Raw genomic sequence first — 15,749 nt, 5'->3', positions numbered from 1 at the left:
CGGACGGGACCTGTCAGGACGCGGCCATCGTGGGCTACAAGGACTCGCCCTCCGTCTGGGCCGCCGTCCCCGGGAAAATCTTCGTCAACATCACGGTACTGCGAGGCCTGGCGGTCCGGGGCACTGGTCAGGCTTGGACCCTTTGGGAGGGACTTGGGTGTGGGCGGGCGCGGTCTAGGGAGGGCAGCGAAAGGCCTTAACCAGGTCCTTGCCCTGGAAGCGGCGCGAATGGCGGCTGCACGTGAGCGGATCCCTTCATTGCCCCTCAAGTCCTACGCCCCAGGCGGCGGCGCCCATCCCGCCCGCCGCCCCGCTTCCCGCGACGGGGCGTTACATCCGGGGCACAGGGCGGGGAGGGGCGCGCCGCCCGGTGCGGCGGCCCACTTCCGCCTCCTCCAGGGCGGGGCGGGTAGGCGCTGCAAATTTTAACCAGGGATTGTGCTTGAGCAATGGTTTGGGGACCCTCGGACCCCCAGCTCCCGTTCCGGTTGCCAGCTTGCGCCCCCTCCACCATTGTTCCCCCTTATGCTCGAGGGAGCCCCAGGCGCGTGGCCTTGGTCTCATGCCCGTCTTCTGTGGGCTCCTTGCCCCTCCCAGCTCCGTTAGAGAGGGCGAGGCCGCCACACACACCCCCCCCAACTCAGCACGTTGGACTCAACATTCCTCTGAGGCCAATCCCGGAAGTCCCCTCTCCCTCCCTTCCCGCCATCTGGCGGGGCCTGGAGCAGGGGAACTTTGTGAGAAGTTCTAAGATAGTGTAAGTGAAGGAATAAGGGATGACTACTGCTGTCCCCACCACCACCTCCCCTGTCCACACTGCCCGGAAGTGGGGAGGGGGAGCGGAAGTTCAAAAGGGGGGAGAGGGGGTTTCCGGGCGGGAGGGGACCGGATGTGGGGGCTTGGGGTGTAAGGGGGAGGGGGAGAAAGGTTCCCTGAGGTATCTAGACCTGAGAGCTGGCTTGCAGGTTTTGGCCCCTGTCCCCTTTCCAAAGTTTTCCAACTTTCCCGGAAAGCCCCCAGGGGTCTGCTTCCTCATCTCGGGGCATAGATACTTGGACCTAAACTCGAGGTTACTTGGAGACCCAGGCGTCCGGGCCCCTAACAACTCCTGCAGAACCTTTGACCAAATAAGGGCAAAGTTGCTTCTCCTGCTTTGCCCGCCCCCTCCCTTCCCCTGTCCGCTTCTGCTTTTCCTGAAGGAGAGTTCTGAGACTCCCCACTCCTTACTGACTTCTGGCCCCCTTTATTTCCTGGGTTTACTTTTCCTATTATACCCCGAGATCTAAGTCTTAAGAGGAGTATGTCATCCTTTCCACCCTGGTCCCATTTTCTAGGTTTGGGGACATGATCTTTTTCTGGACTAACTTCACAGAGTCCCAAGAGTGTCTCAGGTGTCACTGATGTGTACAGAGCATATAGCATACACCTCTCCCCGCCGGGGGTTCTACCTCCCGGAGAAGTGGAAGGCAGGTGGGTCCTTAGAGAACTAGGTGGGAATATTGGTGTACTGACTCACTTGATGGGTGCCTGGTTCCTCTTTCAGCCAGCTGAGGTTGGTGTCCTGGTTGGCAAAGACCGGTCAAGTTTTTTTGTGAATGGGCTGACACTTGGGGACCAGAAATGTTCTGTGATCCGGGACTCATTGCTGCAGGATGGGGAATTTACTATGGATCTTCGTACCAAGAGCACCGGCGGAGCCCCCACCTTCAACGTCACTGTCACCATGACTGCCAAGACGCTAGTCCTGTTGATGGGCAAAGAAGGTGTCCACGGCGGTTTGATCAACAAGAAATGTTATGAAATGGCCTCCCACCTGCGGCGTTCCCAGTACTGACCTCATCTGTTCCTCTCCCCCGCCACTCCCCACAGCTTTTGCACCCCTCTCCTTCCCATACGCACATACACCATTTTTATTTTTGGGGCCATTACCCCATACCCCTTATTGCTGCCAAAACCACATGGGCTGGGGGCCGGGGCTGGATGGACAGACACCTCCCCCTACCCATACCCCTCCTGTGTGTGGTTGGAAAACTTTTTTGTTTTTTGGGGTTTTTTTCTGAATAAAAAAGATTCTACTAACAAGGTGCTGTGTGGTTTGAGCTTGGGTGTCAGACTGGGGGACAGGCACTGTGACTTGCTGCCTTTATCCTGGCTTGGGGTTGGGAGCAGGAGGGCTGAGGCACTACAAAGTACAGGAATTTGAGCTTCTCGCTTCCATGTCCAGGCCTAAGCATCTGCTTCAGACCTTTGTGGCCAGGTAGCCCAGCTTTGGTGTTTGCAGGCCCAGGTCCTCAAGTGTGCTGGTCAAATTGGGGTAATCGAATGGAGCCATCCAGACCAGAGAATGGGTCCAGGCCCGCGGGCAAGGCAGGGCCAGTTGAGTCATCCTCATGTGGGTGGGGCTCCCCTTCTGAGTCACAGCAAACGCCTGCTGGGGCTGTCCCCATGACTACAGGTTAGTCTCTCCTGGCACTCCCCTGCCCCTTTTTGGCAAAATAGGGGTGATTCCCCCAAAGCTATGTTTACCTGTGTGAGAATGATCTCACCCTTCCTTGGTCCACAAAACCAATTTTTTATTAACCCAAGAAGTAAAGACCCAGTCCCTTTGTTCCCTCCTCCTCAAGTGCCCTCAAATGTTAGGGCTAGGTTAAGGGAGAAACCTGGGATGGAAATGTCCCCTATCCCTCAACTTAGAAGACTAGAGGAAGAGGATCTGTGCAAATAGGTCACCAGAGGTGTGTGTGTATGGGGGTGGGGGATATTACACCAGGATGGCAGGGGAAAGAGAAGAGGAAGAGGAGGAAGGAGAGGGTGGGGGATCTGTTGAGGGCCCAGGAAAAACAAGAGGGGCTGGGGCTAGGGAACCAAAGGAAGTGGGAAGAGTGGGACTGGAGCCTAGGAGTGGGGTCCGTTCTGAGGCAGGGTGGTCCCTTGGCTCCCCTTCCTCATCACCTTCCTCTTGCCCCTGAATTTCTTCCTCCTGCTCCTCATCCCCAGGACCCCGATGAACAGGCTGCTTGCAAATAGGGCAGGTCTTCCGAGTCTGAGTGAGCCAGGGGTCCACACAGCGGCTGTGATAGGCTGCAGAGAGGAATGAGGTGAATGAAGCACCTGGTGCCTGCCGGTGGCACAGGGGCATGGGCACAGGCAGTGAGGGCCTCACCGTGAGCACAGGGGAGTACCCGCAGCTTGTCCCCATCCTGATACTCATCCAGGCAGATGGCACAGACATCATACTGGTCCCCTGGAGAAGGAAAGTAATTTACTCCATCACTGAGCCACGCTGAACCATGGCCCCCAAGAACTAACTCTGGCAGGCCTGTGGTAGAGCTAAGTCTTGCAAAAATTCTTTTCCCTGGTCTACAGAGCCAGTGGAAGAGCTAAGACAGGGAGGCAGGATAAGGCCAGGGCAGAACATGGAAGAATTTGGGGCTAGAGGGGACAAGCAAAGAGAAGCAGAGGTAAGAAGGGAAGTGGGTTTTTGGGGAGGTGTGAGGGTGGAGAGACAGGGAGCGGGAGGAGCGGAAGTGGGGGGCAGGGCTTCTGCTACAGCCTTATATGGGCACTGGAGGCTCCAGGGCCTAAAGACCCAGCCCCTCCTTACCTGTTTTTTCCTTTTCTGACTGAAGCCTCCCCACTCCTTCCATTTTTCTACTCCACCTCCCTTATAAGCAAGGTCTCTCTCCCCATTATTTCCCCCAACTACTTCACTTAACCATCTTTGCTTTCCATCTCCGGTATTCCACCTCTTCTGTCAGTGTATTTGTGGATACACAGAGAAGAAATGATGGCTTTTCAGGCAGATATCTTCTCACCGCCAGCTTGCTTTACCCCTTATCTCCTGGGCTCAAACTCTTTCAGAACCAGGTAAGCCGTGGAAAAGGCCCTCCTCTCCCTTAACCCCCTCACCCTTCTGATAGTCATGCGTAGGAATCTGCTTCAGTTGTTCTTTGGTAAGTCGATTCCGCTGGAGCCGTTTCCGGTGCTGGATACAACGAACTATCTGGGGAAAGAGGGAGTGGATAGACCAGGCTTAGGAAGCAACACTGAACAATCTAGGACAAACCACCCCCACCTCCCAACTCCAGATCCAGTCTGGCCTTATAGGCCCCAGGTCTTCCCATCATGCTCCCTGAGCTACTCACCATCACTGCTCCCATGGCCAAAACCAGCAGTCCCACTATCCCTGTGAAAGGGATGAGGTAATAGCCCAAGGGGAAGCTATTGTCTGGAACCAGAAGCACCCGAGCCCTGGGGAAAGGAAGACCAGTCTCACCAGGGCAAGAAGGCAAAGGCACAAAGGAAGAGGGTCAAAACAACTGGCTCCGGACAAGTCCCATGGGTGGGCAAGGGAGTGGGAAGAAAGTCAGAAGTCAAGGAAGGAAGGACCTGAGGCTGAATGGATGGGGCAGTGAGGCTTGAGCTCCAAGTTGGCATGGAACTGCTGAAGGATGAGTGGGAGGGAGGGACATGTCCTACCCCTTGTCGTAGACGAAGAGGGCACGCAGGTACTCAGAGCTCCTCTCCCCAATAAACACAGATGGGATCCAGATCTGCTGCTGTATTTCCTCTGCAGGGATCAGGATATTACTCCAGGGACTCAACCTTCCACTCAGATCCTTTGGGAACCCTGGCATTTGGCACTTTTGCCCCATCCCACCCAAAGGATTGGTTTCTTTTCCCTAAGGTTTCAACCCTCCCACCATCTCTCAGTCTGAGCTCTACTGAAAACCCAGCTATTTAGATCCCCCAACCTTACCGCTATTCCACACCATGTTCAGAAGTTCATTGGAATTCACATTGTGTACAATAGCTGCACCATACCCAGCCTTCTGGGCATTCAGGACCTAGGGAGACAAGGAATAGGATAAGGAGCCACCATGGGCCTTGCCCTTCTTCATTCCTGTGGCACCTTTTTTCACCCTCAGCTTCCCAGCTCCCACTCCATATTCAGCAACCTTGAGGTCAAAGTTGCAGTCGAATCTTCGAAGCAGTGCAATAAAGACTGACCCATTGACCGGGGCTGGGGGTGGTGGGGCAATGGGGCTGCAGGCATTGTCTGGGTGAGCCTCCACAAGGAACCCCTGGGGAAGAGAAGCAAACTGTTAGATTTCTCGCCCCTAGGTTCTGCTCTCCAGAGGGCCCACCAACCACACTGGTCCCCACATGTTGCACATTCTCTATCCTCACTTCCTTCTCTTTTCTGGGGTCTGAGCATCACATCCAAGTCAGAAGTCTACATCTTCTCTTAGCCTCCTGAAAATGCAATTACATCAAACATCCCTTCTCCAGACCCCTCCCCTTAACCCTCTCCCTGTCCCAGATGGGCTAAACTGTACCCTGTACTCCAGGCTAATTCAATTCTGCCTCCCAGTTCCCCACCGATTGTAATTCAGTTCTCTACCCATCTTTGTCACTTTCTCTCAAGTTCTGTTTCATAATCCCCTCTCCAGTACACACTACTCATACAGAACACACTCCCATCTCTTCAATTTTCTAGTTACCCATCTCGCAAACAACTCTACTGCTACCTATGACCCAACTGAGTTCTTCCTATGTGGCAGTCATTGTGATGAAGTACCACAAAACTGCTTATATAATTTAATCCTCACAATAACCCTAAGATAACTTCCATTATCCCATTTTACAGTAAAACAAATTAAGGCTCATAGAGATAATTAACTTGCTCAAGGTCATACAATCAATAACTGCCTCCTGACACCCTACTGATAAGCACTAACTTGGTCGTGCTTTTTATCTTAGTCCACTTTCAGTCTCCCTGATATGCGGAGTTCCAGGGGTGAATATTTTGACTTCTCCCTTAAGATTCTGGATTCTACACTAGACATGCTCGTGCACTTGGTTCCTAATTTGATTCTTCCTACCATCAGCTTCACCCAGGACAAGGCTCCCAAACCCTGCTCAGGATGGAGGATTTTGTGAAATAGAAAAAAAAGGGACGGAAATCACCTGGAGTCCCTCCTGGCTCAGCGTAGCCCCAAATAGAGCTGGGAGGTCTGCAAAGTCCATGCTGGCATTGTGATCCGAGGTCTGCGGACAAACAAGCATGTTCCCCTTCAGCCTGCAACCCCTCCTTTCAGCGCCCTCCCCCACCCGCCCCTCAGACTCACCGCTCGAATGAGCCCCCGAATGGGGGCCGCTCCCCACAGGACAGTGGCTACAACCACAGGAATCGGGAAGGCCGCAAGGTGCATGACAGCGGGAGGGGGGAGGGTAAGAAGGCCGTGTCCTGGTAGTGGAGTTCTGCGCCCTCCCTGCCCCTCCTTTAGGATCCCAGGGGTCCAACCACCCCCAGGTCCCACTTCTCAGCTACATGGGGGCGCGAGAGAAGGAATCCCAACTCGGGGAGTGAGATATCTAACCCGCTCAGTGGAGCTGGGAGGGAGGCACTAAATGTATCCTTTTCTGGTATAGAGATAAAACGGAGAAAGGGACGGAGACAAACACAGGTGACAGAAAAACTTCTGGAAGGGTGGGGGAGCTCAAGGAGGTGGGACTTCCGGCCAGGTAGTCCGTCTTCCTATCCCCTGGAAAAGGGGTTCCGGTAAAGAAAGTCAGGCCGCTTCCAGCATTGGACGCTCAAAATGGACTTCCGGTCCTGAAAGGCTGGTTAAAAGAAAGGTTAGAAATGGAGGGAGTGCCTGTGGAGTTGGAGGGAGCACCGATGCCTCAGATGACCTAATCGTCCCCGCTTTAGTGCCCAGGATCTTGGAGTTGCCCTGTTTACAAACCTTTCCTCCCTCTGGCTGCCGCCGCCGCCGTACTTCCAAGTCTCGCGAGAGTGCTCACCACCTCCGCCCCAACCCGCGGTCCCAGAAATTTTGCTATATCTATCGCGAGACATCTACTTTGGCCAGCCTGACTCTCTCGATCTCGCGAGATCTTCAAACAAACTCTTCTGTCTTTTCCCGCGATTCCAATTCGGTAAAAAGTGCGCCTGTACTCCGGTTTCCTAAATCAGTCACACCCCTTCCCGCACGCATTTTTCAAGCTCCTCCTTCAGCTCCGCCTTATTCCCGGCCGCCTTTGCGCTGCGCGCCTGCGCCCGCTCCGGCTTCCAGCTGGTGCCGGACCTGAGAGCTGGGGGGGGGGGGGTGCGCGCGCGCCTTCGCCCTGTTGCGCGCGCGGTGTCACCTTGGGCGCGAGCGGGGCCGCGCGCGCACGGGACTCGGAGCCAAGGGCCATTGAGTGGCGATGGCGACGACGGCGAGTCCCGGGGCCGGCGGGGTAGACGGGAAGCCCCGTACCTCCCCTAAGTCCGTCAAGTTCCTGTTCGGGGGCCTGGCCGGGTAAGCTCAGGCCCCAGGGATGGGAAAGGAGGAGGAAGGGACGGGAGCAAGGAACCGGGCCCGGTTTATCTCTGGGTCTTTTGCAGTGACCTGTGCCGGCACGCGGTCAGCGCGATCCCTAGTGTTTTGCGAGGTCCTTGATAGGCTGCCAAGAGCCCATTGTAGGGCCGGCCCCTGCTGGACTGTGTGCAGGGTCGTTGCACAACCCCCGCCAGCCCACTTGTGTTTCCCAGCCCATTGCTTAGCTGTGCTTGGCTATGGGGTTCCAGGTCATTGAATGGCTCCTGCAGGACTACCCGGAGTCCCAGGTCGTGAATGCCCCTCCTCCTTCCTTTCCTGCGTCGGACTGCATGCGGTCCCAGGTTACCTCTTGACTCATGGAGCTACTTGGAGCAGCTTCATTGCATGGCTCCTACCGGATTTTCAGACTTTTAAGACTCATTGCTGTTGGTACACACAGACTCTTACACACATGCTCACCAGCCTTTTGAATCCTTAATTGCATGACCATTGTAACTCTGCTGGCAGTCTCCAGTGGGCATTGGTAGATCTGGGACATCTGGCCCTTGACTCCACCCCTTCTTCCCCCAGGATGGGAGCTACAGTTTTTGTGCAGCCCCTGGACCTGGTGAAGAACCGGATGCAGCTGAGTGGGGAAGGAGCCAAGACTCGGGAGTACAAAACCAGCTTCCATGCCCTCACCAGCATCCTGAAGGCAGAAGGCCTGAGGGGCATTTACACCGGGTACTGGGGCCTCAGGATGGGGGGTAGGGTGTGGGTTGGCAGCTCCAGAGCTTGGTCTGACATACTGACCCCTTCACTTTCCAGGCTATCAGCCGGCCTGCTGCGCCAGGCCACCTACACCACTACTCGCCTTGGCATTTATACCGTGCTGTTTGAGCGCCTGACTGGGGCTGATGGTACACCCCCTGGCTTTCTGCTGAAGGCTCTGATTGGCATGACCGCAGGTGCAACTGGTGCCTTTGTGGGAACACCAGCTGAGGTGGCTCTTATTCGCATGACTGCTGATGGCCGGTGAGTTCCAGGTCTGAGCCTCCCCCAGCCCCATTCCCTGGAATCCAAGAGGAAAAGACCAGTTTCTTATCCAAGATCTGGAACAGAGCATTTACCTGTTCTAGTCTCCCTTTCTTTGCTCCTGTGGGGTAGGGTGGGCTTTCCTGATCTTGGTCTCTCTCTGATTTCCCACCAGGCTTCCAGTTGACCAGCGCCGTGGCTACAAAAACGTGTTTAATGCCCTGATTCGAATTGCCCGGGAAGAGGGGGTCCCCACACTGTGGCGGGTGAGTGAAGGGTCTGGAGACTTGGGGAATGTGGGGTCAGGTCTTAGGCATTTCTGATTCTTCTCTCACTCCCCTACTTCCAGGGCTGCATCCCTACCATGGCTCGGGCTGTCGTCGTCAATGCCGCCCAGCTGGCGTCCTATTCCCAATCAAAGCAGTTCTTGCTGGACTCAGGTGAGACCCAGAGCTGGGCTCTCAGCTCCCAGCCTGGCCTGGGCCACCTCTGAGCTGACCAACATCCCCACTTCACCTTCCAGGCTACTTCTCTGACAACATCTTCTGCCACTTCTGCGCCAGCATGATCAGCGGCCTCGTCACCACTGCTGCCTCCATGCCCGTGGACATTGCTAAGACCCGGTGAGTGTGCAGGCCTGGGCCTGGGCGGCAGTGGGAGGGCCCCCTTCTCTCTCACATCCCTACCTCGTCTCCTTCAGGATCCAGAACATGAGAACGATTGATGGGAAGCCAGAATACAAGAATGGGCTGGTGAGGAAGCGAGGCTGGGCCTGGGTGGGAGTGTTGGGTGCCCTGGGAGGGCTGTGAAGGTAGCTGGATAAGGAGAACAGGGCTGTAGAAGTCAGGTCCTAGCCCCCGCACCCTGCCTGCCTGTCTTTCTAGGATGTGCTGTTGAAGGTTGTCCGCTACGAGGGCTTCTTCAGCCTATGGAAGGGCTTCACACCGTACTATGCCCGCCTGGGTCCCCACACTGTCCTCACCTTCATCTTCTTGGAGCAGATGAACAAGGTCTACAAGCGTCTCTTCCTCAGCAGCTGAGGTGGCCTGGAGCCAGTGTGCCAGGGCTGCCATTCAGCCGCTGCTCCTACGGTCACTGCACCCCGGGGGCCTGGACTCTGCTGCCCTGGGCCCCTCTATTTATTTCCCTCCACAGTGTGGTCTCCTCCTTTGCGGTAAAGGACTTTGGTCTGTTCTACCCCCTGTTCCGGCTTGCCCTGCTTGCCTTGATCCTATGACCACTCTGTCGCCGGCTGTTCCTTGGGGGAAGCTGGATAACTCCCTGAGGATTTCTGGCCTCCTCTTGGGTGTTAGTTTCAGGGCACACAGGACAACAGAAGATCCCCCTTCTCAGTGGAGAAACCAAGGCAGAGCTGAGGGGATAGGAGAGAGCAGAAGCTAACAAGATGGTCAAAGGGTCTGAAGTGGGAGGACATGGCCCTTCCTCCCCCTCATTGAGGACTTAATAAATTGGATTGATGACACTACCCCCAATCTGGAGAGTTGTGGGGTTTAGGAGGGGAGGAGACTGGACAAAGAAGCTGGTGTCCCCGGAGAACAGGAACTGGAGTTTTTAAGAATTATTAAAGAAAAAGCACCCGCTGGTTTTGTGCAAATGCTGTGTAAATCCACCCTGCTATAGCAGCTGACGGGGCCAGGAAACCCCGGACTCCAGCCCTGTGTGTTGCTTCCCAGCCGCTTGCCCAAGAATGCAGCAGACTCACAAATCATCTCAGTAATCCCCAGGAAAAGCCCCTGGGGTCTGGTGACTGCTTCTGTAGCCTAAAGGTGGGGGAGGGGAAGCCAGGCCCAAAGCCTGGAGGCTTGAGGAAAAGGAGGGTGTTGGCCAGAGACTGGATCTGGGTCCCAGCCTGGGGCAAGTGAATGCTTTATCCTTTCTTTAGAGGGAGATATTTGGTTCCCAGGCCCAACCCTTAAGGAGCCTAAAAACCTGGAGCATACACAGGCATGGAAAGGTCAAACTGAGGAGTGCGGGACAGCATGCAGCCCGAGAGCATTGTGCCAGGCCAGGGGACAGGCAGGCAGCAGGTGGGAGCTGTCCCCTTGGCAGAGCCTTGGCCACGGAAGAGGTGGAGCTCAGCACCCTTGCTGCTGCCTCCCTTCTTGCCCCTGTGTGCACACCATGTCCTGGGCCTTGTCCTTAAGGAGTTCCGGCTCTAAAGGGGAAGAATATGCAGGAACAGTTGGGAAACGGAATATAGCAATAGACCACTGCAGGCTAACTCAGAGCACCTGGCCCAGCCTAGGAGACACCTACCCAGCAGTTGGGGACAGGGTGGGGGCTGCACTCCTGGCTAGAGTGAGGGCAAAGGCTTGGAGAATTTTGATGGGGAGCAGGTGATCCATGAAAAATTGGCAACAGTTGCAGCGAGGGTTGTGAAGTGCTGAGAGGTGAAGCTGAAGTGTTAGATGGGGTCAGTGCGTGGAACTGACCAAGCTCAGAAGTAAGTGACTGCTAAGCTCAGGAGTTTGTCCTCTACCTGGGGAGGAGTTCAAAGCAGGGAGAGATGCAGTCAGATTTTCAGGTTAGGCAGATCCTTCAGTACCATCAGGAGGAGAGGGTCTCCACGGAGCCAGAAAAGCCCAACCTTCTCTCTCATTCCCTAGGCCCCTAGCCCTGGTTTGGGCTGGAGACAAGGCAGGAGAAGAAGCCTCACCAGTGTGGTTAGGGAATGGCAGGGCCTGTGGAACCAGGGGAGAGAAGTGGGTTCCATTTGCCTGTGTCCTAGCTTGAGGGCAGGATACCCAAGCTAGGGTTTTATTCAGTCAAACCCTCTGAGATGGCAGACACTGCTGGGTCCACACCCTTCTCGTCCTGCTGACCTGGGCAGTGAGGAGAGCTGCACTTCTGAGGTGGGTACCTTTGCCGTTAGTACTGCAAGCTGCAAGAAGGTAGGCCTCAATAGTGTCCCTAAACTCCAGGGAGACTTAAGGTTCTTGAACTGGACCTGATGCTTGGGGTGGCCTGGTGGGTGGCCAACCCTGGAGAACAGAAGGAGGTGCCCCAGGCTGGGGAGGTTTATTGGGTGAGTAGTTGTGACCAGGGTGGGGGCACCTGGGGCCTTGGGAATTCTCATGACAAGTGCCCCAGCCACTCTTTCCCTCTCCAAAGAAACTAAATTTTCTTTTTAAAATTATTTTTTATTATACAAATAATATACAATGATGATGGAAAACTAGAAAATGCCAAATAGAGAAAAAGAAAATAAAACCACCCATATTTATAACACCCAGAGACAATCTAGTGTTCACAACTTGATACATGGCTTTCCGAATTGTCTTCTATGCTCAGATGCATGTGGGAGCCACACTCTGCTCCGCTTATTTGCTTTTCCTAAAAACTCTTCCCAAGCACAGTGGTGATAGCCATGTGATCTGGCAACACCCTGTGCAGCATAGGGAGCTTCGTCCTATGAGCCACCCAACTCCTCCATCTCTCTGCCCTTCCTGATTTGCTGGCTCTGAGGTTGTGTGTGCAGTGTGAAGAGGGCCCCGTGACCCTGTGCTCCTTACCCACCCCCCCACGCCCACCCCCAGCTAGATCCCAGTAGGAGAGCCCATCAGAGCCTCTTGAGGTCCCCAAACCTCCTATCCTCAGAGGCTGTGGCCAGAGTAACGAATGCCCACTGTGCCCAGCAGGTCCTGACCACGACCCTGACTCAGAGCTGAGGGCCGCCGTCCTGCTACCAGAGGCCCCACACGGCCATTAGGCCGTATCCACAGGAAGAGGCTGGAGCGGAAAGTGGGCAGTGAGCCTCGAAGGAAGAGCAGCCAGGCCCGGGGCACCATCACTTGCCTTCCCCTCTGTAACTCCAGATGTGTGGTTTGCGTGGCTGTGGCCAAAGCAGCACCCTGGCCGTTGTCCAAGGCCTGTGGCTTCACGTGCTGGACCCAGGTCAGCAGCAGGATGAGGACCACAGAGGCAAACAGGAGCCAGAGGAGACCCAAGACATAGAAGCCCAGGGAGAGGAGGCAGCAAAAGTCAGGGTTAAGAAAAGGGTCATTTCTGGAGCTATCTAAATTCCCTTGAGCCACCCTATGGTGGACAGATTCAGGGATAATAGTTATGATGGGTTCTAAGGTAGTAGAGAGTGAGGTGGGTTCTACGGTAGTTAAGAATATGATGGTGTTTGGGGTGGTTGGGGTTGTGGTGGGCTCTGGTGTGGTCAAGGTTGTGGAGGGCTCTGTGGTGATTGGGGTTGTGGCGGGCTCTGAGCTGATGGTCAAGGCTGTGGTGGGCTCTGGGCCGCTGGTCGGGGTCGTGGTGGGCTCTGGGCCAGTGGTCAGGGTTGTGGAGAGCTCTGGGAGGGTCAGGGTTATGGTGGGTTTACTAGTGGGTTTTGGAGTTTGGGAGAATGTGATGGATTTCGTGGTAGTTGGGAATATGGTGGAATCTGGGATCCATCTGGTTGGGAATGCAGTCTGGTTCTCAGTGGATTCTTGCACTGGACTCAAGGAAGACATTTGGCTGTCTATAGAAGCAGTAGACTGTGAGTAGAGTAGGCCCCAGTGGGTTATATGGGCTGTGGTGACCACAGTCCTTGTGGTACCCACCTTATCACCCTCAGTGTCCTCTTCTGTATAGTCATCATAGTCCATGGCATCTGCATCACCAAGAGTGGGGCAATCCTTTCCTTGGAACTTGTAGATGGGTTTCTCGTCTGAATCGAAACATTTCACACTGGCCACATTGGGGGTCATGACCTTGACATCCATACCCTCCTTCCATACGTAGACATTCTCAGGATTGTTTTGCAGCCAGCCACGGAAATAGAGGATCTCACAGTTGCAGTGCCAGAGGTTGTCATGGAGAAAAGCAAAAGGCAGGAGGAGGGTCCCAAAGAAACCCTTCGGTATCGTGCGCAGCGAGTTCCCTTGGAGGTAGAGGGTGTCCAGGTCCTCCAACCCATCCAGGAGCCCAGAGGGCAGCTCGACCAACCCGTTATTAGCTAGATTGAGCTTCTTCAGCTGGGGTGTGGGTGCCAGGAGTCCTGGGGGCAGAGTCTTTAGCTTATTGTCACGCAGGTAGAGCTCATGGAGTTGGCTCAGGCAATCCAGGGCACCTGGAGACAACGAGGTCAGCTGGTTGAAGGAGACATCCAGGGACCTGAGAGCAGGCAGTGCTGGCCCAAGCGGGGGTAGGCTTTGCAGCTTATTGTGGGATATATCCAGGGTCTCCAGCAGTGGCAGCTTTTCATCCGTCTGCAGCTTGGTCAGCTCACATTGACTTAGGTGCAGCTGAGTGAGGCGAGGGAAAGACACCAGCGATGCCGTGGAGAAGTTGTGCAAGGGATTCTCACCCAGGCGGAGGATGGCTGTGTCTTTTGGCAGGTCGGGAGGCAATGCCGTCAGCTGCTTGTTATCACAATTCACTTCTAGTTGGCTGGCCACTTTGGTGAGCTCACAGGGGTGTAAGGGGTTTGGCAGCAGGAGCAGCAAGAGCAGGAGAGGCATGGGGACCTGTGGGCAAGCGGGCCTTGAGTGGACACCCCAGCAGTCCCCAGCGGCATTCCCCCAGCCCCAAGCCCCCTGCAGCTTCCCTTCCAGAAACTCAGCTGCCACAGCTCCGTCCTCCCTACTCCCCTCTCCCACCCTCGCCCCCAGAGCCCAGACTGCCAGCTCCAGGTCCTCAGCTCCCATCCCTTCCCCAGCCCCAGCCCTGGCTTACAGGCAGGCGGAAAGACCTCCGAAGGCACAGAGCTGCTTACAGGGTGTAACTGGTCCTTCTCTCTTCCAGCCCCAGGGAGGGTTTGGCCAGGGGCAGGAAGGGGTTAGGGATGGGGAGGAAAAGCCAGCCTGATAGGACTCCTGTGAGCCAGGGAACAGTGTCTCCCTGGGACACAGACCCTTATCACCTCCCTCCACAGCTTCCCCCAGGCACTCCCTTTGCTCTGCTCTCTCCGGATTCCCTTCCACAGACTCCTCCGACCACCACCTTCCTCCATCTTTTAAGAACCTCTCCAGATGCCACCTCTCTTCCCCTTCCAGCTGTGTTCTTAGAGTTGCCTGATTTTCATTCTCTCCCGCCCCACGGCCCTCTGCCTTCTCACTCCAGGCTGGGCTGATTTCTCCGCCCCTCTACTCCCTTGACTTGGCTTTTGCCACGGTGGCTGGTGCCTTCACTTCCTCTGCGTGCACTGGACACTTCTCCATGGTGACCCCACTGGATTCCTGCAGGCTGCGTACCCATGGCTGCTCCCTCCTTGGGACTCTTCCTTTGGCTTCTGTGACATGTGACCCTGTAATTTTCTTGGTTTTCCTGTTACCTATCTGGTTGGTCCTTCTCAATCTCCTTCATGGATTCCTCTTCCTCTGCCCTTCCTGAGCAATTAACTTGCCCGAGAGTTTGTTACTCGGCCCTCCTCTTATACTACACAACCACCTGAAATTGTCCTCATTCACTCCCTTGCCTACACCCCTATACCTTCTACCACCTATACCCCAGTGATTCTCAAATCTATATCTCTAGTCCAGACCTGTCTCCTGAGACCCAAACACATGTGTCCACTGGCTTTTGGACTTCTCTACTTGAATGTCCCACAGGCACTAAAACATATGTTCAAAACTGAGCTCATCATCTCTCTCCAAATAGCCTCTCCTCCCATGTTTGTTCAACCTGGTGAATGGTACCATCATGTACTCATTGATGTAACCATTCAGTCAATACAAACAAGGTCCCTGATAGTCACCCCTAACTCCTCCCTGCATTCATCCCCACATCCAACCCATCACCTAGTTCTGCGGATTTTTATTTCCATTTTCTCTCAATCTTCTCTCCATCTCTCAATCTACACTCCTGGTCCAGGGTACCGTCTTCTCCCTACTGCATCCCTGCAACAGCCACCTCACTGGTGTCCCAACTTTCTGATTTCCCTTTTTCTGTCCATTCTCCACCAGTGTGGTCTTTCAGAACTGCAAATTTGCTCCTACCCTTCTGCTCCCCAGTGGCTCCTTACAGATCTCAGGAGGAAGTCTAAAGTCCCTAGCATAGCCTGCAGGGCCCTGTGAGATCTGGCCCTTGCCTGCCTGTCCAGCCCCACCTTTTACCATTCTACTCTCTTTCTTGATCATTCTCCTTCCCGTACCTAAACTTTCCACTCCCTATCCCCTTCTGCCTAACTCTTACTTATCTGGCAAGTTCCAGCTCAGAATTTCTTCCTCTGGAAAGTCTTTTCTGACTTCCCAAGACCAGGTAAGATGTCTATTTCAGAAAGTCAGCCACCCTGTCTGTTGGTCCACTGTCCCTTCTAATGATGAAAATGCACCCTTTATTGTTCCCCAGAAGGAGCTCCATGCACCCACCTGACCCTGCCCCTATCTGCTTACAATGGTGACTGGATATTTGAGCCAGTTAATTCATAGACTTGCTATATATATATATATA

General features: G+C 54.8%; 4 protein-coding genes across 7 annotated transcripts in view; 2 read left to right on the top strand and 2 right to left on the bottom strand.

Annotated features, from left to right (window-relative positions):
• Positions 1 to 2,082, top strand: part of PFN1 (profilin 1) — a 5,401-nt gene extending 3,319 nt beyond the window's left edge. Inside the window, exon 2 of one of the 2 annotated variants that reach the window (XM_012659895.1) lies at positions 1,544 to 2,082. In XM_012659895.1, the coding sequence (XP_012515349.1) occupies positions 1,544 to 1,834 (291 nt within the window). In that variant the 3' untranslated portion in view covers positions 1,835 to 2,082. The remainder of the gene's footprint in view (positions 1 to 1,543) is intronic. The other variant, XM_012659894.1, reaches the window with a different exon arrangement.
• Positions 2,083 to 2,555: 473 nt separating this feature from the next.
• Positions 2,556 to 6,619, bottom strand: RNF167 (ring finger protein 167). The gene is made up of 9 exons (XM_012659889.1): positions 6,132 to 6,619; positions 5,971 to 6,051; positions 4,959 to 5,084; positions 4,760 to 4,847; positions 4,480 to 4,570; positions 4,146 to 4,251; positions 3,910 to 4,003; positions 3,164 to 3,244; positions 2,556 to 3,081 (listed from the first exon to the last, which is right to left on the bottom strand). The coding sequence occupies exons 1-9, from the start codon at positions 6,213 to 6,215 to the stop codon at positions 2,762 to 2,764; spliced, it is 1,071 nt and encodes a 356-aa protein (XP_012515343.1). The 5' UTR covers positions 6,216 to 6,619; the 3' UTR covers positions 2,556 to 2,761.
• On the top strand, positions 6,586 to 9,829 carry SLC25A11 (solute carrier family 25 (mitochondrial carrier; oxoglutarate carrier), member 11). Of its 3 annotated transcripts, none has more exons than XM_012659893.1 (8): positions 6,586 to 6,642; positions 7,902 to 8,054; positions 8,139 to 8,345; positions 8,521 to 8,611; positions 8,695 to 8,785; positions 8,869 to 8,968; positions 9,046 to 9,097; positions 9,230 to 9,829. In XM_012659893.1, exons 2-8 carry the CDS (start codon positions 7,903 to 7,905, stop codon positions 9,383 to 9,385), a joined length of 849 nt encoding a protein of 282 aa, XP_012515347.1. In that variant the 5' UTR covers positions 6,586 to 6,642; position 7,902; the 3' UTR covers positions 9,386 to 9,829. The 3 variants fall into 3 exon arrangements, with proteins under 3 accessions (XP_012515347.1, XP_012515346.1, XP_012515345.1); XM_012659892.1 differs by lacking the exon at positions 6,586 to 6,642 and adding an exon at positions 6,960 to 7,310; XM_012659891.1 differs by lacking the exon at positions 6,586 to 6,642 and adding an exon at positions 7,046 to 7,310 and having other exon boundaries at positions 7,902 to 8,345.
• A 2,130-nt stretch (positions 9,830 to 11,959) lies between these two features.
• On the bottom strand, positions 11,960 to 13,819 carry GP1BA (glycoprotein Ib (platelet), alpha polypeptide). Its single transcript, XM_012659888.1, has one exon. It carries the CDS (start codon positions 13,817 to 13,819, stop codon positions 11,960 to 11,962), a length of 1,860 nt encoding a protein of 619 aa, XP_012515342.1.
• Positions 13,820 to 15,749: the final 1,930 nt, after the last annotated feature.

Source organism: Propithecus coquereli, unplaced genomic scaffold (genome assembly GCF_000956105.1).
Source record: "Propithecus coquereli isolate 6110/MARCELLA unplaced genomic scaffold, Pcoq_1.0 Scaffold640, whole genome shotgun sequence".
In the NCBI taxonomy this organism is placed as follows: Eukaryota; Metazoa; Chordata; class Mammalia; order Primates; family Indriidae; genus Propithecus; species Propithecus coquereli.
This window is presented reverse-complemented; position numbering and strand designations above follow the sequence as displayed.

Coding starts and splice junctions, on each gene's coding strand:
- RNF167 (XM_012659889.1), bottom strand. CDS start 6,215: ATGCACCTTGCGGCCTTCCCGATTCCTGTGGTTGTAGCCACTGTCCTG. Junction 5,085..5,970: donor TGAGCCAGGAGGGACTCCAG/GTGATTTCCGTC, acceptor TCTCTTCCCCAG/GGGTTCCTTGTGGAGGCTCA. Junction 3,082..3,163: donor GGTACTCCCCTGTGCTCACG/GTGAGGCCCTCA, acceptor TCCTCTCTGCAG/CCTATCACAGCCGCTGTGTG.
- SLC25A11 (XM_012659891.1), top strand. CDS start 7,216: ATGGCGACGACGGCGAGTCCCGGGGCCGGCGGGGTAGACGGGAAGCCC. Junction 7,311..7,901: donor CTGTTCGGGGGCCTGGCCGG/GTAAGCTCAGGC, acceptor TTCTTCCCCCAG/GATGGGAGCTACAGTTTTTG. Junction 8,786..8,868: donor GCAGTTCTTGCTGGACTCAG/GTGAGACCCAGA, acceptor TTCACCTTCCAG/GCTACTTCTCTGACAACATC.
- GP1BA (XM_012659888.1), bottom strand. CDS start 13,819: ATGCCTCTCCTGCTCTTGCTGCTCCTGCTGCCAAACCCCTTACACCCC.